At 41.3% G+C, this 21,807-nt stretch overlaps 3 protein-coding genes across 14 annotated transcripts in view; 2 read left to right on the forward strand and 1 right to left on the reverse strand.

Annotated features, from left to right (window-relative positions):
* Nucleotides 1-134: 134 nt before the first annotated feature.
* Nucleotides 135-2,147, reverse strand: LOC132795874 (uncharacterized). Its single transcript, XM_060806815.1, has 2 exons — nucleotides 328-2,147; nucleotides 135-264 (listed from the first exon to the last, which is right to left on the reverse strand). Exons 1-2 carry the CDS (start codon nucleotides 1,761-1,763, stop codon nucleotides 171-173), a joined length of 1,530 nt encoding a protein of 509 aa, XP_060662798.1. The 5' UTR covers nucleotides 1,764-2,147; the 3' UTR covers nucleotides 135-170.
* Nucleotides 2,148-5,494: 3,347 nt separating this feature from the next.
* Nucleotides 5,495-8,504, forward strand: LOC132796485 (mitochondrial 2-oxodicarboxylate carrier). 2 transcript variants are annotated; one of them, XM_060807665.1, is made up of 3 exons: nucleotides 5,495-5,596; nucleotides 5,822-6,027; nucleotides 7,566-8,504. In XM_060807665.1, the coding sequence occupies exons 2-3, from the start codon at nucleotides 5,863-5,865 to the stop codon at nucleotides 8,313-8,315; spliced, it is 915 nt and encodes a 304-aa protein (XP_060663648.1). In that variant the 5' UTR covers nucleotides 5,495-5,596; nucleotides 5,822-5,862; the 3' UTR covers nucleotides 8,316-8,504. The 2 variants fall into 2 exon arrangements, with proteins under 2 accessions (XP_060663648.1, XP_060663649.1); XM_060807666.1 differs by lacking the exon at nucleotides 5,495-5,596 and having other exon boundaries at nucleotides 5,755-6,027.
* A 1,847-nt stretch (nucleotides 8,505-10,351) lies between these two features.
* The window catches only part of LOC132795271 (amyloid-beta-like protein), a 67,424-nt gene continuing 55,968 nt past the window's right edge, over nucleotides 10,352-21,807 (forward strand). For 7 of the 11 annotated variants that reach the window (XM_060805902.1, XM_060805909.1, XM_060805907.1 and 4 more), the window contains exons 1-2: nucleotides 10,355-10,458; nucleotides 11,904-12,116. In XM_060805902.1, coding sequence (XP_060661885.1) covers nucleotides 12,042-12,116 — 75 coding nt within the window. In that variant the 5' untranslated portion in view covers nucleotides 10,355-10,458; nucleotides 11,904-12,041. Of the gene's footprint in view, nucleotides 10,502-11,903; nucleotides 12,117-21,807 lie in introns of all 11 variants that reach the window. The other 4 variants (XM_060805904.1, XM_060805908.1, XM_060805903.1 and 1 more) reach the window with 4 other exon arrangements.

Genomic DNA, 21,807 nt, shown 5'->3' on the forward strand with positions numbered 1-21,807 from the left:
TCAGGGATGGAAAAGTAGTTTAAAGAACAGCTAGATTAAAAGCTACTTAATCACATCTCTTGCTAATAAAATTCAGCATAAAAGAAAACTCAACGCATCGAGTAACAAACTTTTTTTAATTCAGCAAAAAAAATTGTCTTAATCGTAGAAACCTTTGGCTTTGGTTTTCGCTATGTTCTGGTACCTTTGGAATTCTGCACATACTTCGATGTATAATAGTTGCTTTGGCTCTTGTTCTGGGCATTACGATGTGGTCCCTTATAGCTGCAGAGTAAAAGTGAGATTGGAGAAGAGAGAGAGTGGAAGGAATAATGACACAAAACTCACCGTGAATTCAATATGAACCAGGTGTCACCGCCACCTGGTTCCGAGGAGTCACCCAGCTCCACAATGTGTCCCATTTTGACCTTGTCGCTGCTCGGATCCTGCAGCAGCTTGCCTAAAGTATAGACAGGAAATGCAAAGTACTCACGCTTCAGGGAATAGCGTGAACTCTGTCTTTGCACCACTGTGCTGGGCACCACTGTGCTGCTGCTGCTGCTGCTGGTTGCCTCCAGACTGTCGTCCATGTAAACTATCTGCAAGGAGCTGCTCCCGCTGCTGTGGTTCTCCTCCAGCGGCACTTCCTCGCTCAGTTCCTGCTCTTGCTCCTCCACTTGCTCCTCGTCCAGCATCTCCGATTGCAGCTCATCGTCAGCCAACAGCGCATGATCGAAGCTGCTTGTCTGCGTCTGCTGATGATGGTGATGATGCTGCCGATGATTGTTGGGTGCGGCCAAGGCGTGTGAGGTACGCAACACGGGAGGACGTTGCACCACTTCCTGTGGCGAGCGATACGCATTGTAGTGCTTTGTCTTCTTGGGATGTCGCCGCCGCTTGCTGGGCGGCAATTGTGTTTCATAGGGGCGTGGCAGTGGCGTCGTCACACTGTTCGTTGGCGCCGTTGTCAACTCTGGCGCTGCAGCCGAGGCGACAGCAACAGCAGTTGTCGGGGTGGCAGCCAAGGTAGTTGCTGTGGTTGTGGTTGCCGCCGTCGTTGTGGTTGTCGTTGTGCTTGGACTTGTGCTTGTGGCTGGTGGCGGTGCCAGCGTGATCGCTTCATGTGCATAGAATGGAATGAGCGTCAAGTTGAGCAACTGTCGCTGCTTGGGCACACGAAAACGTTCGACCAGCGGCTTCGGGCGAAACATCGGCGTCGATGGCGGATACAAAACTTGACCCGGCACCGGTTCCTGCATCGGATATCGCTGTGCGCTGAGCATGGTGTTGACCAGCAGCTCACCCTTGGTGCCGTTGTACACAAAGATCGGATAGCTGGTGGCCGATAGAGCATTGTCTCCGGGTGCATTGTCGAACACAGGCAGCGATTGTGGTTGGCGGCGTCTCTGCTCATTGCGTGGCCGGAACATGGACTTGTGGCGTCGCTGCTGTTGTTGCTGGTGATGTGGCACATAGTGGCTGGGCAGCTGCATACGATGTGGCAGGCGTGGTGGCAACGGCGGAGGCGCTGCATCTGGTCGCACCACAATGCGCAACGGCAGCTGGCGATCTTGACGCTGCGACGCATAACGTATACGCCGCGTTGTCGTCTCATAATCCTCGGTCGGATTGCGTTCATCTTCGAGTATCCAGAGCGGACGCTGTGCGGCATCCAAGTAGCTCGCACCATTCCAACTTGAGCTGCCGTGCAGCACCAAGAGCAGCGGCAGCAGCCAAAGCATCAAGTTGCAACAGTTGCTCGCGAGTGTTGACGACATTTCCATTTGCCTGCGAGTCGTGCAATTGACTGGCCAACGGCCTGGCCACAGCCATGTGCTTTATAAGCCATCACAAACGGAGGCAGCACTTTGGCAAAACTCGTACTTTCATTTGTTGTCACCTCACAGCTCAACTGGTTCGTCCAACTCGTTCTCAGCGGGTCAATCTAAAGCGAAGAAGAGTTCACTGGGTGAACTATGTATGGGCGAGTGTTTTGCGCGTTGACCTTGTTGCGGAGTTTTAACAGCTGTTCCAGCTACGTAGCTCCAAGTGCCGCATTTCATAATGTCGTAACTCGTCGTTTGTGGTTGTGGCAACTTGTCAAGGAAAGTTCTAAAGTGCACTGCTATTTTTTTGTTTTTTCGTTCTCTTTTCTGTTTTGTGGTTGTTGTGTTCTGGCAGCTGTCAAAAGTGGCATTAATCAAAACACTCTAACTGATTTGCTTCGACTATGAAGAAGAAATATATATATATATTTTTTTTTGGACCCGCTTGAGTTGCACGATCAAAACATTGATGGGAATGTGGCAAGTGGGGAGGCGGGGTTAGACAAGGGTCCAACAGTTACGGCCAAAAGTAGCTTGCTGCTCTTTTGTTTTTTTGGCGCTCCGTTTCCACTTTGTTTGGAAAAACAATTTAGACAACTTGCAAGACGTTGAAAGAGAACGAAAGAGAGGGAGAGGGAACTGAACAAGTGGAACGGTCGCGCCAAAAATGGGGTTAATAGCCTTTGACAGACAATTGGACGGACCAACGGGCGGTCGTGAGTTCTCACTTTTGTAGATCTAGAACTAAGCCCAAAGAGACAGAGAGAGAAAGAGAGAGGGTGGAAAGGCAATGGGAAAAACTGTGTTTTTGGAGAAAATGAGAATGGAAAAATGATTTATTAGCCTGTAGATCGCAGCTTTGATCGATCAATCGGCGCTACGTTGAGCTATCTGCTGGTCCCCAGCTAATTACAAAAATAAAATCATTTTCTTACCCTCGATTACCTGCTGCAACGAATGAGAAATGGGAAAAACCCGAACGGAGAAAAGAAAATCTACTACGCTTGCGTGAACGAATCGAAAAGCGATTTTCATTCATTCATATCGATTATTAAGTGCTATGTTTAGGCGGTAATTTATAGCATATAGCATATAGCATATAGCATATTGTATCATTGCCTGGCTCAACAATTGCGTGACTTTACAACATAATTAGATCGGGAATTGGGATCGAGAAAATGGAATGCATACTCCACTTTTTACTTTTAATTGGCCTTCTTATGAGCTTTTAATCGATTCTAATGCGTTTTAAATTCGCTTGGAACCCCCCGAAAAGAATAAAATCGAAAACTAAAATACTTTGCGATCGTGTGAGAGATGCAAGCGAAGATCGTATCGTATCTGGACATTCCAGACACACACACACACACACACACACACACACACACACACACACACACACACACACACACACACACACACACACACACACACACACACACACACACACACGCATCTATCACTCACGCTAACTCGTGCCCATAATTAACAGCTGGAAATATTTGGACAGTCATAAACTACACTCAAAACACTCGAAAGCACTCATGCATTCACTCGCTCACTCACTCACTCGAGACTCGGCATCAAATGAAAGGCATCTAAATCATAGATGCTGGGCATCGGGCATTTTTGACACCATCAATTTGTTCTGTCAATTTGTTATATAGAATGCATTTTATGCAAATGAAAGTTGTCCTCAATCCATCTGACAGATACACTCTCAGATACATTCGTTCGTTCTTTTATCCCCCATCTCCTCTCTGGTTCTCTCTTTCATGGCACTCATAATTTGTTTCGTATTTTGGGTGTTTCTCCTCATTCTTCTCAAACTGATTGATGCACCGCATACGGTGTGCTATGAACAATAAACAATAAACTAATCAAGAGCCCACATGAGCAGATTCGTCTGTCAGACTCAGATGCAGATATAGATGCAGATGCAGATGCGGATACTGACTCACAGACAGATAAATGTCAAACTATTGTTGTTGCCTCTTTTCCTAGAACACATACACTTGTCCACTGTCCACCAACCGACTGGCGACTGTCGCTAATCGCTTTGATATTCAGCATATTTACTCTTAGATACAACAACCGATGGATAGATAGATGCATCTGCAGCGGGAAGCCGCTAATTAAATATGCCACACCCACGCGATAAATTCACTACGCATTGTTGGCAGTTTATAGAAATATAATTATATCGAAAATACGTGTAGATGGCGGAATATAAAGTCTTCTTTATTTATAGATTTTTCTTCCAAACAGTCAATTATTACACAAAGAATTTGCTTGGCATATTGGAACGCATTTCTGATATAGATTTCCTTTTAAGATTTAATATTTACGTCATTGTAATGTATTATATAACTATATTTAGTATTATATAACTATATAATACTATATATTTTACAATATTATTATTATTATTATTATTATTATTATTATTATTATTATTATTATTATTATTATTATTATTATTATTATTATTATTATTATTATTATTATTATTATTATTATTATTATTATTATTATTATTATTATTTTTATATATACTATATACAAAGTTTTTTCTCCTGACTGTTCTTTGGTAACTATTATTTTTTACTACTATTGAACCGCATTTTAAAAATACATTTCAACACAATAATCTGATATTAATAATAATTAAATGAAAATTATTTTATTTATTTATTTTATTTTATTATTAATGTTAATGAATAGAATTCAAATTCCCAAATTAATTATAATGAACAAAAACATCTTTAACATATATGTTTGCAAAGTTTTTTAAAAATTTTTTTTGTACACATTTAACTTAATTTATATTAATTTGTATCTATATTTATTAAGTGAAAAAGTTTACCTTACACATTAGCGAAAAAAATGAAGTTTTTATTTAACAAAAAACATTTGTTCTGTATAATGAAAGGTTTCAGGTAAACAAAGCTGAAATTAAATTAGGGTTTGAAGCAATAAAGATGTTGGAGTTCTCGACAAGGCTTTGACATGTTGAGAGTACATCCACACATACAGGTGTGCAATATACGAGTATATGTACTATATGTAAATAAAAATGTATAAACAGTCACTCCCCATGTATTTTTTTGCGATAAATATAAGCATCACTTTACCATCACTTGCATAATAAAGTATAATCTAAATTTGAAGGTAGTTAACAATTGATTTCATTATTGGCGATAATTGGTCTTATTATGTCGAACTGTTATCAGAAAATATATGTAGAGCATTAACTAATTACGGTTGTTTATGAGCTTCAGCATTTTAAAGTTTATGATGGGATCGACCAGACAGTCCATCACATATCAATCGATATAAATATATATAGGGAATACTGCAGCTGTTAGAATCTTAAGTTGAATCGCAGTTAAGCTTTTTTCGCAACCACCACAAAGCGTGTGGAATAAACAAAACAGAAAGCCATTAGACGAGCTGACGACAACGGTGTCGCTGTAGATCGAAAGCTTTCTGTACGATCGAATCGGTTGGCTGTTGCTGCTTTTTTTGCTATTGTAGTAATGACCGACAGCAGCAGCAGCAACAGCAGCAGGAAGCTTTTCCAGCACGCGCCGGTCTTAGTTTGTCGCCAGCTGCGTCATTAAAAGCTCTGTGCCAGTAATTCTCTTCCCTCGCGTTCGCTTTACCCCGAATCCAGACCAGGGATTGTTGTTGTTGTTGTAGTTGTTGTTGCTGCTGCTGCAGAGTTCAATTCGCCTGCCTCGGGTTCAGTGCGAATTGAGCTGTCGAAGCGCGCGGCGGTCGACGTCTGGGTAGCGTAGCATTTGTTTATCTTTGTTTTTATTCTTATTTTTTTATTACTTTTTTTTTGTTTGTTTTTGTAAAGTTTGTATTTGTGTCAAAGCAGTTGTGCTGGCTGTTTGAATTGAAAATCGAACAACGTGAGCCTTGCTTTTAACATTTACTTTACATTTCGAAATGATCGCATAGGTTTGATCTCATGCATAACGTATAAAATTGTGTCTTTACATCAACAGAGAGTGCGAAACACGTAAACAATATAAAATACAAAACAAACATGAGCGAAGCACCGAGCATATCAACCGGCAAGCGAGCTGCCTTCCAGGTGATGGCTGGCGGCTCTGCCGGATTCCTTGAGGTGTGCCTCATGCAACCTCTGGATGTGGTCAAGACACGCATGCAACTCCAGTGCACACCATCAGCTGCCGCACTGTCCAGCGAGGTAAGTCTAAGAGTCTAGCGAGTCGTCATGCAACTTCAATTAGCACATCAGCAATCGGACATCAGCTGGTATAGTTTTCAAAATAGTAGAGCTTAGAAAAGCCAGCGAAAGCTCAAGTTGATAAAGAGACAGACCGGGAGAGAGAGAGAGAGAGAGAGAGTGAGAGAGGAGGAGCTGTACAGCTTTCGAGTGGTTCGGCTTAAGTGGCTCGTCGAATAACCTTCTGAGACAGATATATAGCGCAGTCCATAAGGCTGATAAGAGACAGACGAACAGAGTTTTTATGGCCAGACCAGAGCACAGCATAATAATAAGAATAAGAACAATTAAATGAGGAAAGAGAAAAGAGTGAATGAAGTGTGATGCTTACAAAGGTCGTGTCAAGGTCAATGCGAATTCTTTTCGGAATGCGTGCTAGACGCAACAACAAACAGATTAATATATATTTAGACAGCCCAAAACAAACGCACAGCTGATGAGTATACACGAATATATATACACATACTGAGAGTATTTCTAGCCTTATCGATGGAGAGAACGTTTCCCAACTGGTTTATCAGCTGATTATGCTGACTTAGAACCAATTATGATAATCTTTCTCGCATTTTAAGAAATATGTATGTCTGGCGAAAGTCTCAGTTTTGGGCACTTGCATTTCACGCCTATCTAATCTAGCCAAAATAAGAAACACAAAAACATTAAGCTTTTTATTATGAATTTTTGGGAAGTTTTACGAGTCTCTCAAGCACATACCACGTACATAAGTACATATATCATATAATACTTTTGAGCCGCAGCTAAATGATATTCTTGTGCTAGTTTATTTATTTTGCGTGCATACGAATAATTCTTTTTACCTAGATATACTAACTGATTTATAGCGCAATTCGAAAATAGATGCAGAATGCAAATTAAAAAACATACACATGAAAAACAGAATGAATAAGTCCAAAATATTGAGCACACTGCGCCTGAATAGCTGTCAATTTCCATGGAGAGAGAAAGAGAGCGTAAGAGAATAGATATAAAGAGAGTGGTCACTTAGAAATACCCTGTAGCTGTTATGATAAACAGAAATATATGTATATGAAAAATTGAGGTTAATAATTTCTATAAGAATTCCATATATTTTAGTGCAGCAGAAATATTTCATTACTCTTTGTCTGATCATAGAATCTTTGTTGCTAAAGATATTGATAAAATATAGATATTTGTATGTATAGGAAATATATATATAATTAACTCTTTGGCTGAAGATATTGAATATTATATTTATTTTATGCCTATGATAAAAGTTTTTCTTATATTGAAACATTGAGATTACATAAAATATAAGTTGGGGCTCATAATTCACATAATATAAATATTTGTTTATATCTCAAAAATCTTTTTAGTCTAATCACAGAACCTTAGTTGAGGATTATCAAATATAGTATTCATTTCTATTTACTATAAAATTACATGATTTTTAAATATAATATTAATTTAAAAATACAAATATTTAAATAATTTAAGTTATCCACAATTCTTTTCGGCAGGCAACCTACAATGGCGTTATCGACTGTTTCGTCAAGATGCATCGCCAGGAAGGAGTTTTATCCTTTTGGAAGGGTCTTTTGCCGCCCATTCTGGCCGAGACGCCAAAGAGAGCCATAAAATTTCTGGTCTTCGAGCAGACAAAACCATTATTCCAGTTCGGCTCACCAACACCAACACCGCTAACATTTTCGCTGGCCGGTTTGACAGCTGGCACCCTGGAAGCCATTGCCGTGAATCCTTTTGAGGTGGTCAAGGTGGCTCAGCAGGCGGATCGTCAGAAGAAGACGGCATCCTCGTTCAGTGTGGCACGCGATATAATCAATCGCGATGGTTTCGGCAGGCGGGGACTGCTGAAAGGCGTGACTGCGACAATTGGTCGCAACGGCACCTTCAACATGGTCTACTTTGGTTTCTATCACTCGGTCAAGAACATTGTGCCGCAGTACAAAGATGAGACTCTAGAGTTCCTGCGTAAGGTCATCATTGGTTTCACATCGGGCACATTGGCCTGCTTCATCAATATACCGTTCGATGTGGCCAAGTCGCGTATTCAGGGACCACAGCCGGTGGCCAATCAGATCAAATATCACGGCACTTTCCGCTCCATTGGCATTGTGTATCGCGAGGAAGGATTCCGTGCTCTCTACAAGGGTCTGGTGCCGAAGATTATGCGCCTGGGACCCGGAGGTGCTATCATGCTGCTCGCCTTCGACTATGTCTACGAATATCTGTTGGCGAACCACTCATAGTCCAATCGTTTGGCCCTTCACAGTCTTTACTAACGCTAAGAAATCATCAGTCTATTACATTGCCGTTGTCACATACAAATTTCTATTGTAACTATTATTATATCGTATTTTTTTTATTTTTTTTTTTTCTATTGGAATGCAAATTCAAATTGCATGTTTATAAAAGTATTGACAACAAATGTTTGTAAATATATATAATAATGTTAAAATATATATAAATCCAATAAATACATGGTTGAGATTACTTTTGCAAATTTGTACACTTATTAATTTGAAATCTTTACATTTTCAGAATGAAATAATAAGCGCCCCAAAGGCTACTCTGAATAAGAAAATAACAAATCGAAAGCTTTCGAAAGCTTTCAGCAGCCCAAACTTGGTAACCTAACGAAAAACTTAACGAAATATTTTCTTTTTAACGACAGAGCTTCAGTTGAGACACAAACCGAAATGCAGGCGCAACTAGCTTAATTACAAATTAATGCGATGTCTTCTAAGCATTTGAAAGTTTTTTCTTTCGAATATATTATTGATTAGCAGGGCTGCAAATTTGAAAACTAATATTTCGTATCCTATGCAATATAATATCGATATTTTCTTATGGATGGTATATCGCAATTTGTATTGTTTTTCCTTAAATCTCCTAACTTAAAAGCATTGCACATATCCTCGTTTATTTGAGATCTGACTTTACCATTTGTGTGATATACTTATTATATCTATTGTTTCTATTTAATCTTTTTTAATAAGTTACAACATCTATTTATGAAATTTGAAAACATTCTATATTTATATGTAAGTACATATAATCATTTTCATAATTTTTAGTGTACAATTTGAGTGTGCAATTATCGCTATTAACATTTACTTGTCTATAAATTTAATAAAAATGTATATTTTCATCTTAAGGCGTATATAAAGTATAGAATTTTTTTGAATGGGCGTAAGCGAAACAAAACAAGCTTATTAATAATGAAAGATTGTTCATTTTTTTTAAATGAAATCTTGATAGCTTTAGAAACAGATAATCTATCAGGGATTTGTGGCTACGCATTGTGGTTTTCCCACTTGCAGTTTAATCTTGGAAGCGCTGACGTATTGCTTGCAACTGTAATATAAAGATTAATTAGTTCACCTCTATATTACATCTACATATGGGTAATTCCACTGCAGTGAAAATAACATAAACTGAAGCAATTTTAAAAATAAGTGAAAGTTATTCTTAAAGCTCTATACAAGCACTATATTTAGAGCTAAGATTGATTTTAGGAACTTGATCTGTTTTCCGATAAAATATATAATTTCGTTCATTTTTTGGTTTTGCGTACGAATCGGTTAATTTTTGCAATTATCACAAGAGGAAACAATACAGAAAAAAAATTCCGAAACCATTCTTAGCTTTAATTAAAGTACTTATCTAGAGCTTTAAAAATAAACTTTTCATTTTTTAAAATTGCTTCAGTTTATGATATTTTCACTGTAAAGAGTCTCGCATGGGACAAATTCCGTCATGGAATTACCCATATTTTGATTTCTGAAAATAAGCCAAGATTGTTTTAAAAATCGTTTTCTATTTAGTTGATGTGAAGTGTATTTAAATTAGATCAATAAAAATAAAGGTACTATATGTATGTCATTGTTGCGATAAGTGAAATGCTATCTCTAGCTTTGGCTTGGAACTTGAACTGGAACTGCTGAAAGAAGGAAGGAGCTTTTTAAGCCGTATCCCTGAAAGCGCATATCTAGCACCTGCTGCTGTCAGAAGCACACACATACAGTTGTTCACCAATACACACACACGCACTTGAGCACACTTAAAGCCAAAGTCACCCCCAACTGCAAGCCGAGAATTCGTATTCATTATTGATTGGCGGACAGACGCATGCGCAGTTGTGAGCTTCGGCTTCGAGGTCGAATCCGATGACAAGTTCAAAGTACCGAGTCCGCTGCGAACAGAGTCCGATTCGGAAGTGCGAAAGCGAGCGCAAAGAGAGAAGCATAAGCAGAGCCAACGAGTTATCCGTGCAAGCAGCGTCACTTGCAGTCGTTTGTGAGCGTTCGCAGCGCAAGGTACTCTTCAAGTTTCCTGGCGCATTCGAACCATTTACTATAACTGTGACTACAGTTAAACAGTTAGTACAAGGTTGTCAACCTGGTTACGACAGAGCGAAGCAGAGACAGACAGAGTGAGAGCGAGAGCGAGCACAAGTTGTAGTTGTTGTATACCAAACACACACACATACAGGGAAAGAGAGAGAGAGAGAGCGAGAGCGCATTGCTCGTCGTTACTTACTTTCTTCTTTCGTTTTTTTTTTTTTGCTGTTCTTCAAGTGTCGGCATTAAAATTGTTATTCTATTTGGTTATGTTTTTTTTCGAGTGCGTGTCGAAAGCAATATGAAAGATGCATAGAAGCAGAATGCGAAAAACAAAGTGCAATTAATTACCACAAACATCTAACGGAACTTAAACTCAAAAACAAAAACGAACGAAAGCAAAAAAAAAAAAAAAAAACAGTTTTGCAAAAAATTTTGTGCTGCCTTTAATCGTAAATTGTGTTCTTCCTCATTTTATTGTGTCTTTTGCGCAACGTGTGTGTGTCTGTGTGCGTGTGTGTGTGTGTGCGAGTGAGCGAGCGAACGAGTGTGCGTGTGTGTGGGACAGAGAGGCGGAGTGCGCTTGAGAGAGCGAGAGTCCAGTGCGTGTGTTTGATTGCTTTGGAATTGTGCGTGCGCAGTTGTTCCACAATCGCGCCAGAGAGCGAGACACTGTGTTGGCACTTGATGTGCGAGCGAGAGCGCGCTATCTGGGGGCGAGAGAGTGAGAGAGGAAGATGTGAGGATATGTGATAGATTGGCGGGGTGTGGACCCAAAAAAGAATTGACTGCAGCTGTTTTCGATTTGGATTTTTCGATGAAAATCGTTTTTCCGATATTATTGCAGCAACAGCAGCGCCAGTTGACGAACAATTGGAAAATACGTGTACTTAAAGTTGATTAGGTGAAGGCTCTGCAGCGAGTGCACATGGACGTGAGCGAGTAACGAGTTGAGAGTTGTGAGTAAAGTGGCGGCGGGTGGCAAGTGAGGAGGCATAAGGACGGGGCAAAGCATACGCTCTGGCGTATGTTCGCTCCAACCTACCCTATCAATGTGCCTCTCTTTCGCTCCCTGTCTCTCTCTCTCTCTCTCTCTCTCGCTGTGGCGTAAGCTGGCTCTCTTTCTCTCGTTCGTTCTCCCAGCAACTTCTACTACGTTCTACAATCAAATACTACTACGCACACACACACACATGTGTACACTTAATAGTTGACGCTTTTTGGGGGCAGCGCAAAAGGAAACACGAAGCGTCAGCAGCAGCAACAACAACAACAACAACAGCAGCAACAGCAACAACAACAACAACGGCTCTAGAGTGCTCTATTTGTTAATACAATATATATTCAACTCCAATTTTTTTTTTCTGTGATTGTGTGTGTGTTGTTAACGTTTGCTGTTGTTGCTGCTGTCGCTGGCCAAGTGCAAAACGAAATCAAAACCAACAAAACGAAAAGAAAAATAACCTAAAAAATCTATGTATTTCTATAACGAAGGCAAAAGCCAACAACCAACCACAACAACAAGCATAAAACAATCAAATTGAACGTTTTCAAACATACCAAAAGCGAGAAGAGAGTGTGAGCAAAATCGAATTGGACAACAAAGAAAAGTGCTAAATAAAAAAAAGGAAAATGTGCGCTTCGCTGCGTCGTAATTTGTTGCTGCGGAGCCTCTGGGCAGCCGTTGTGCTTATTGGCACAGTGCAGGTGAGTCATACCGAAACCGAAATCCTATCGTTATTCTACACACAGACACATATATATATATCTATAATATATATAGACACATATACACATACTCCCTCATACTGGAGTGGAGGAGACACAGGGACACGCATCACACGGGTTTATAGCGTGGTCTAAGCGGGCTCCGCAAAGTATGCTACGAAAAATGTGCCACGGCAAAAGAGACTTCAACTCGGTCTCGTTGCCGCTACACACACACACACACACACACACTAATACACTGAGAGACATTACGCGAGTGTGCGCAAATATTGGCTTAATTGAACGGTTCTTTTTTTTTCGGTTCGCTTCGTTTTTTGGCTTTGTTTTGGTAGCCCAAAAGCGGACACAACACTTACACAACACGCAGCCAACCAATTTGCATACGAAATTAGTCGAGAGTGTGTGTGTGTGGAAGGGGGCGTTAAGAGGGGGCGCTGTGCGGAGTGGAGGGGGTATGAAAGGTAGTTAACTAATGTGTTTGCGCCAGCAACTTTTGATTTAAGCAAATGACACAGTCACCTGCTCACCTGGTTGGTCAATGCATTCCATTCAATCAGCAAACACACACACACACACACACACACACATCGCTTGTGTATTTAAAGCAATTCGAAAAACAATTTGCGTTGTGCTCGAGGGCTCAGGCATTGGAGGAGCAGAGTAGAGTGATGTGCTTTGTCTTATCAAAGTTGCTGCACTTGAATAACTCAAAGCAATTTACTCAGACAGCACAAAGCAGGCATGAGCTAGCTAGAAAACAACAACAGAAAAAAGGCAGTGAAGAGGTGAAGGAAGAGGATGAAAGGAGGAGAGGTGGGTCACCCACATGGGTTATCAAGTGGACAGGACTCGAACTCGGACTTGAGCTTAAGCTGCTTTATAAGCTGGACCCCGCTTCAGGTGGCACGTTGCACAGTTCAGGTGCTTCCTCTGCAATGCTTTTGTGTATGCAGCCAGCAATTTGATTCGCACAGCTCCCTAGATCCCTAGCTGCTCCTGTTTTGTACCCCATGCTATATGGCTGTTCAGCTTGATACTTTAATACCGCTATTCATGTAAGTTGTTGTTGCTTACTGCTGCTGCTGCTGCTGCTGCTGCTGCTGCTGCTGCTGTTGCCAACAATTTATGAGTGACCCAGGGCAGAGGCTTGTGGCTGTCATAGTCATAGTCACAGTCACCTTATACAACCACATGCTGTTCCCACTCTCCATACGCTTAGAGTCCTTCAGCCTTCAGCCATCAGCTCAGCGTTGAGCTTGTCGTGGAGCGAGTCGTCGTCGTCGTCGTCGTCAACATTGCCGTGCACGTTATCGGAGCAAACGCATCGCAACGTCGACATTTCGTGGTCTCGTGTTCTCGGTGGTTGGTTGCTTCCATTCGTTTCATTCACGTTTCCACTTTGTGCCCCAGCTATGTTTTTCCTTCTTTTCCATTTTTTCCTTTTTTGTTGTTGTTGTGTTTTTCTCTATGTTGCTGCTATATTTTTATGTTGCTTCAAAGGACTCGTCGCACGCGTGTCTGACTCATGCAGACAGACAGAACGACAGACAGACGGACAGACGGACGGACAGAGAGAAGGACTGCCAGTCAAGCTAAAGCACAATGTGCAATATGTCCACGCAACAAACCCAACTCGACAAGCGTCAGCCGATATCGGCCTGGACTCTCTCTCTGTCTCTCTTTCTCTCTCTCCTCAACCCATACAAAGTCTGCTCAGATACATTTAAACCCCGGCAACGGAAGGGGCAAGCATAGAGGAGGGTTGCTTCTCTCTGTCTCTGTGTAGATAACTGCGCTTTGGCCATTTGATTGTCGGGCCAACACAACTGTAAACTGGTAACTCGCAACTTGAAACTAGCAACTGGCAAACGGGCAAACGGACAACGGGCAAAACTGACAGGACAGCAAGTCGTCAATTCGCTGGTCGCTCAACTTTAGCTACCCCTAAGCCATGTTTACAGCAATCCGACTTAACGCAGTTATGAGCGCGACGGGGCTGAAACTGTCAGTTGCCGTGGCTTTAAGCCCAGTTCAGTCGATTGCTTTAAAATCAAACTCAGTTCAATTCTAGAGTTGAATGTGGCTTACACAATAAACGATAATAATAATACATTTAGACATTTATCTACACAATGCTTTGATGCCATAAATGTGCCTTCGACTAGCATAATATTCTTATTCCTTTCATTATGAACTTATATAAACAACACTGGAAATATATTTTTTTTCTACAATTTGTGGTTATTTTTTGGCAACAAAATTTATTAAAACAAATGAGAGAGTCGTTAATATACTACAAAAATATTGAAATATAGCAAAAGCTACTATTTTGGTATATTGATATGGAACTACATTCAAAATATACCATAGAGTACAATTTATACCAATAGGAATTCGTTTTTCATCATACAAAAGTATTTTTTAAATACCTTCTACAATTTTTACCTGATCGCAACAAAAGCTTCAGGAATCATAAAGACCATACATAGCTCGCAAATAACATTCGACCGTTTTTTCTTCTTGTGCTCTCGTTGCCAGCACAACCGAAGAAGTTCATACTCTCTCTCTCTCTCTCTTGTTGTCTTCATTTATGTTTTCTGTTGATCGCTTTTCGTTGAGCTCTTTGTATTTCTCTTGCTCTTTCAATGAGCAGTGCGTAAATATCGGAACGAGAAACGCTCGCACAATGAGAATCAGATTTCGTTGTGGTTGCAATTAATATATTATATTTCGTCATCAAAACTGATGCTTAACGATTTGCTTGCCTAAGCATGTGAATGTTTACCAAATGTATATACAAAAGACTTTTTGTTTCACTGAACACGACAAAAGCGGTCTTGGAACAACCAGAACAAAACGGAATATAAACAAAGGGGTTCGCTCTGAGCTCGAGTGATCTCATTCAAGAACCCATAAATCGTAAAGAGTCAGAAAAAAGACACTTATTGGCAGACAACGTGAAACGTGAAGACTATTATGTAGTTAGTTTTTATGGGTAGTGAGTTATACTCAAATAAATACTTTTAGTAAATTTCGAATTATTTGAATTTGTATTATCATCTTTAAAAATAAGAACAACAAAGATTTACTATAATAGTCATTCAAATTGTCATGTTGGTGTAGTTAGTGACAACTTTTGCTCATATAACATATAAGTATTTATTTATCTTTATCTTGAAATTCATAACTTGGAATTCAGGGGGCTAAATATCTAATTCTATATTGCTGCGCAAAGATTTTGTCTAACTAAGTGATACATTTGCAAATCACATTTGATGTATGCAATTATTGAGTATTTCTTATATAGTAATTAAGTATTTGTGTTATAGAATGAAATTCTACAGCCAGAGGCAGTCTGAACATTTAATTGCATGTTACTTTTGTTGTCGCTAACTCACATTTCATGCATTGATTGCTTTTCAAATGTTTGCCATTAAATTGGACATTTGATCAGCTGGATACGCTTTTATCCAGCTTCCCAGGTGTCCAGTTATTTTGTTTGCCTCCCAAGTGTGTTGTGTGTGTGTGTGTTTTTTTTTTTTGTTTTCTGTTGTAGATGAAATCATTTCCGTTTGCTGTCTAAGTTGAGCCACCTTTCTATGTGATTACTTTGTTCAGTGGTTTAAGGCGTCTTTAAGCTTGGTGAATTATGAAAATCCAAGTGCAATTTTGTTATGCAGTTGCCTTGGGCTTTCGTCTGGATTTGTGGCAGCAATAAAAGAAAATAAATAAATGAATGGAATTGCATAAATAAATACGAGTACAGTGCTGCAAAAGTTTGCACAATTCAGCAAACAATCGAATCGAAACGTGCTGCTTATCATTTTCCATTTCACCATTTGCCAGTTCATTCGATGAGGTGCGCGTCACCGCCATGTCATCCACTAATGATGGGGTCGAAGAAGAAGGCACATCTGTCCCCTCCCCATTGTGGCACTGTGGACTGGCTTTGAGTTCGCCTCATGCCTTCTGCCTCATGCCTCATGCCTAAGCATTGCTCGTAAAAACTCGATGGCAGTTAATGCCTTGTGCGTGGTCGCAGTCGCAGTTGCACTCGCAGTTGTAGTTGTAGTTGTAGTTGTAGTTGTTATCGAGTATATCTGTGCTCACAGCTCGCTGCTGTGGCTGCCACTTGCCATTTAATCATGGGTGGACGTTTGCATTCATTGCATGCACTTAGTCAGCGTTCCCCTTCCTCCTGTGCCTGTGCTGTGTGCAATGCCATCATGAATCGAAGCCTCCTTGCTGCCAGCTGCCTGCTGCCTGCTGCCACCCTCGCAAATCCTTCAGCATTTGTCAGGCTTGGCAATGCCAAACAACTTGGTCAGCGTTGTCTCTCGCTCCTCTCCCTCGATTCTTGTTGTTGTTGTTCTTCTTCCTTTGCTGTTCGTGCACATTCATTAGTTGTGGTGTCATACTACACACACTCACACACACACACACACACACACTAGCAGACAGTTAGACACTGTGCAGTGACCCCACTTCCTTTCAATTTCCCGTGCCACATACACAACACACAACACACAACACAACAGCTGAAATCCTTTTGGCTCGGCTTCGCCTGTCTTTGCTTCTGGCTTTTGTTTGGCTCTCTGTGTGTGTCCTTCAGCCCATGTTTCGAATCCTCAACTCAACTCAACTCGTTTCATTTCGTACGTTTCATACGTTTTGCGTTTCATACCGCCGTCTCTATCTCTCTCTCTGTCTCTCTTTCTCTTCTTGCCTGCTTTCTTCTGCTTCTGTTTTTATTTTCCGCTCGTTTTTTTTTTTTCTTTTGCTGTTTTTCCTGCTGTCATTTCGGTTTGTGTGCAGCTTTGGTTTTTTTTTTCTATGTGTGTGTGTATTAGAGCTTGTCCAGCGCATCTCAACTGGGGTTTCATCCTGACTTTGTGGTCGTGCCCCGTGCCCCGTGCCCTGTGCTCTGTTCCGCTACCCCTTCCCCTTCCCATTCCGCTTCCCCCTTCCTCTGCACCGCCTTGCTCATCGTATCATATCCCTTAATCGGCGTATCCATGCCCATATTCAGTTACAAAGCGTTTACGCTTCAATAACTTTTTCGATTATGCATTTTGCTCATTTCAACGTTGACAAAGGCGACCCCTCTGTTACCCACCACCCCCCACCAAACGCTTGGACACGTTTTGTTTCACACACATGCTGCAAACTCAGGCCTAGAATTAAGGTTAAGTATTGGATGCTATGTCGAGAAGAAGCAAAAAAAAAGCACTGAGAAATATTGAGCGATATTCAATGCGAGTGCGACGGCTCATGGCCATGCCACACGCCACACATGCCACATGCTGCATGCTACATGCTACATGCCACACACACATGGGTCAACAACTCTTATCCTGCGGCGGCCGCAAGGTGACGACTCGCTTGCCACTTGCGACTTGCGCCTGCCAGCGGCGACCACAAAAGGATGCGCGAGGACGAAGATACTAATGTTGATAATAATGATGAAAATGGTGGAAGATGGTGGAAGATGATTATGGCTGATGACTCACACAATTGAGCAAATGAAGCAGAATTGAATGGCAAACGAAGTAAAGGCAAAAGCAAAAGCAGAACGCAAAACGCAAAAGGCGAAAGGTGCAAAAGAGCGAAGCGAGAGAAATGTTATAGCAAAGAGACAAGTATAAAGCGAAAGACATAAAAGGCAAATCGGCGTCGGAGCAGCCACGCCGAAAGTCCTTTCACACACACACACACACAAGAGAGTGAAAGAGAGTGCTAGGGAGAGAAAGAGAGAGAGAGCGCCGCGACGCCATTTTCCAGGCCAACAACAACAACAAGAAGAACAACAACAAAAAAAAGGGTGCAAAAGAAGACAAACTCCAGCGCGGCTTTAACTAATGCAAACAGTCGAAACAGCAGCTCGAGCAAGGACGAGAACGAAGACGACGACGACGACGACGAAGAAGAGTTGGAGCAAGCAGAGAAGGAAGGGGGAAAAGTAGGGGGAGTGAGACACGCAGCTAGACGAAGAGAAGAAGACGAAGCGAAGCACTTGAGGCAGCTCGATGAGGGGCACGATGAAGGCCTCCATTGATAGCCGCAGCTACAGTTGGAAGTTTCTCGGCTTCTCGGTTTTGTTGCCCTTCGTCCTCCTCCCAAAAAAAGGAGCTGAAGATGGCAGCTGAAGCTGAAGTTGAAAATAAAAAGTTTCACTCGGTTTTTTGGCTCGTCTTTGGTTTATTTTTTTTTTGCTGTTTGTGTTGCACGTCTTGGCAGCGACGCGATGTAAGCCAATATATACAGATATATACAATATATACTCTATACTATATGTATATATATATGTATGTGTGATAGGAATAAACTATACGAGGACGACGACGACAACGTGCCAAGCTCAAATTGTGGCAGGTGCTTGAATTTGGCATTTTGTTGACTGAGTCTGAACGAGTTTCCTTGTTGCTCCTTCTTGTTGCTGTTGTGCCACACACACACACACACACACAACAGTCTCTCGCATGCATTATTTGTTCGAGTGCTTGCCAGTGGGCGTGGCACACACACACAAACACACACTCACACACACAAACAGAAGTCTCTTAGCCGCTAAAGTCCCTTCGAGTTTCAGTAGTTGAGCTTGCGGCGGCGGCTGCTGATTTCATTTCAGTTGTCTGCCACTTTTCAATCGCCTCACACGAGTCACGTTTCGCCCAAAAGAACGAACGAGTCAAGGAGAAAGGGAGCGGGGAAGAGAGAGGCTTCAAGGGGCACTCACTCGAGTATTGAAGACAATCCGTTGCATACGTTGAAAATGAAGCTCGTCTTCTTGACTTTTCCACGCGAATTGTTTTGCCCAGAAAAGCTTTTGTCAGTTTTCTTCTTTTTTTTTGGCAAAATGGCAAACGGCAAACGGCGAATGGCAAATGGCAAATCCGGCCACACAAACACACACACATACACACAGTTGAATGGCGAATGTAACGTGGAATGATGAAGAGAATGGCATCATTATCGATGGTGTCATTAGCCGCGATGTGTCGAGTGAAGTGCTGGAAGAGTTTTTTCGGCTAGGAAATGGTCTGCACTTTGTCTTTGGCTCGAGAGATAAATAACCGCATAGATAAACATTGTTTGGCTGAGCATGGCGAATAAATGAATGCATGAATAAATGAATGAATTATTAACCTTGCTTGCATACAAATGTGACTGTCGCTTTATCTGCGAGTAATTCGCAAACAGTTGCGTTTGCCACCACTCGAATCTGGTCATTCAAATGCAATAGTTACTTATGTGCATAATTCGTTTGCTGGCGAGCAGTCAACTCTAACCTCAAACACAGCTAAAGAGGTGGCAACGCCGCTTGCTCTTAAGCGCTGCCAACTTGTCAACAAAGGGCTACCAATACTTTTGAGTAGCTGAACTGATTTTGAATTTAATGGCCAGGTTTTAGATTGATATCAATTTTATTGTTAAATAAATGCAATCTATTCTCTGCTTTTCCTTTTCAATCAATTGTCCGCTTTTTAGATACTTTGTTCATGCTTAAAGCGCTGTCAACTTGTCAATAAGTTGAACTGATCTTTTAGATTCATATTAATTTTATTGATACATTAATGTAATCTATTCTCAGCGTCTCCTTTTTAATCAATTGTCCACTTTATTCCTGCGTTAAGCGCTGCTAACTTGTCAATAACAAGCTGCCAATACTTTTAGTCGCTAAGCAAACCTTAAGTATTTGGTGTTGTCTATACTAATTCCTTAACAAATAAATATTATCTAGTGGTTTCTCTGTTCTTGGTGTATTTAGCCGCCGTCGTGATAAATTATTGTTGCGGCAAGCGCTGCCAACTTGTCAACGCCGAGCTGTCAACTTGACGCAATAACACACAGAAAAACTGGAATCGTAATTTAACCGCATGACAAATGCGAAAGCGAATGCGAATACGAACAGTGAGTTCGAATCTGGCATAAACGTGCCTTCGATTTTGGCTAAAAGATGCAAATTTTGATTAGATTTGATTCATCGTGTGTCATAGAAAATACACAAAATGTGTTTTGATAATTTATTCTTATCGTGTTCGTTGGCCGCAACGCAGCAGCTTCTTGAAGCGTCGACACAGGAAATGAGAATGCCACAAAAGGCAAAGCCAAGGCTGTCGCTGAGGTTGAGGCTGAGTTTGAGGCTGAGACCGAGGCTGAGGCTGAGGCATTCCCTTTGAGTCATGTAATTCGCGGGCGTTTTCAAGGCGATTTGGGATTTCGGGGAGAGTCTTTCAATTCCCCATTCAGGTTGTCAGGTTTTGCCGGTTGTCGGTTGTTGGCTGTCGGTTTGTTGGTCCCTGCTGTTGTTGGCCAGGTTTTCCCCATAAAATGCTTCACTTAAATGCAAATAATCAAATTTCCACGCAGCGCACACACACACAGATACACACAGACACATACACACACACAGAAAGCAAACAAACAAGCTGCTAATTACGTGACCCAATTAATTCTAAACACACACACACACACATAGAGCAATAGAAATAATATTCGCTGGCTTTTAAATTTTTGCTTTTAACTGGCAAAACATGGACGCAACAAAGCGGCAAAAAGCGAGAACGAGAGAGGTAGAGACTGGGAGCGAGTGAGAGAGAGAGAGAGAGCGAGTGAGCAAATGCTGATGATGATAACCAAAATGTTTATTTGAAATTTGCGCCAGGAAATACATTTGAAGCAGCTCAGCACAACCTCGTTCTCTCTCTGTCTCACTCGCTCTCTCTCGCTCTCTCTCTCTCTCTCTCGCTCGCTCCCTCTTGCACTCGCTCTCGACTTTTTATATATTTAGCCAAGCTTTTTGTGCGCCACGGAAAATCCAATTTTATTTGCATTTTCATTAACAGCAAATAATAAAACGGAAATATGATTTTTATGCCATTCCCATGCAAAAATGGGCAACCCGTGGCGCAGTTAACGCAGCAGCTGCCACGCCCCCAGCCCCCTGACCTCCCTCCCACCTTCTCAACGCCCACTCACTCACAATCGCCTGGCTGGCCAGTACCGAGCCACGCCTACGAACGACTTGTGCGCCCATTTCCAGGCCATTACAACGTGCATTTCCGCTTTGGCTTCGTTCGACGTTGTTTTGTTTGTTGGGTGATTATAAGCAATTTGTGTTATAAAATCGCAATATTGCATTTTTTGACTATGCTTTCAGCGTCCCCTACTTAGCTTCCCTTCTTCCGTCTCCCTTCCACCCTTTCCCCTTTTCACTTTGCTGCTTGCAATTGCATTTCCATTCATTTTCCACTTTTTTGCCTTTTCTCGTTTGGCTTATTTTTCAATTGGCATAGTTTTCGCTTGCTTGCTTTTTCGCTTTTTCGCTTTCTCGATTCTGTTGATTGCAATAAATGAATCGTTGTAATGAAGCAACTGAAGACTCGAAGTGCGTTAGTCAAATGTCATTAAAAAATACTACGACATGAAATTCATTCATTTCTCACTCAATTTGCCTCTGGGCCAGAGACTTCAATTTTGTACCTCGAAACAATGAAATGGAATGGAAAAAAGGAAAAGTAGAAAATCACAAATGGCAAAACTTCAGTTGAGTTTGACACATTAATACGTTGGCCATGGCCTGTGTCTGGCTTTAGCTTTAGCTTTTGATTCTGCTTTTGCTTTTACCTCTCTCTCTCTGTCTCTGTTGTATTCCCCAAATCCCATTTGG

The sequence above is a fragment of the Drosophila nasuta genome, chromosome X, assembly GCF_023558535.2.
Source record: "Drosophila nasuta strain 15112-1781.00 chromosome X, ASM2355853v1, whole genome shotgun sequence".
In the NCBI taxonomy this organism is placed as follows: Eukaryota; Metazoa; Arthropoda; class Insecta; order Diptera; family Drosophilidae; genus Drosophila; species Drosophila nasuta.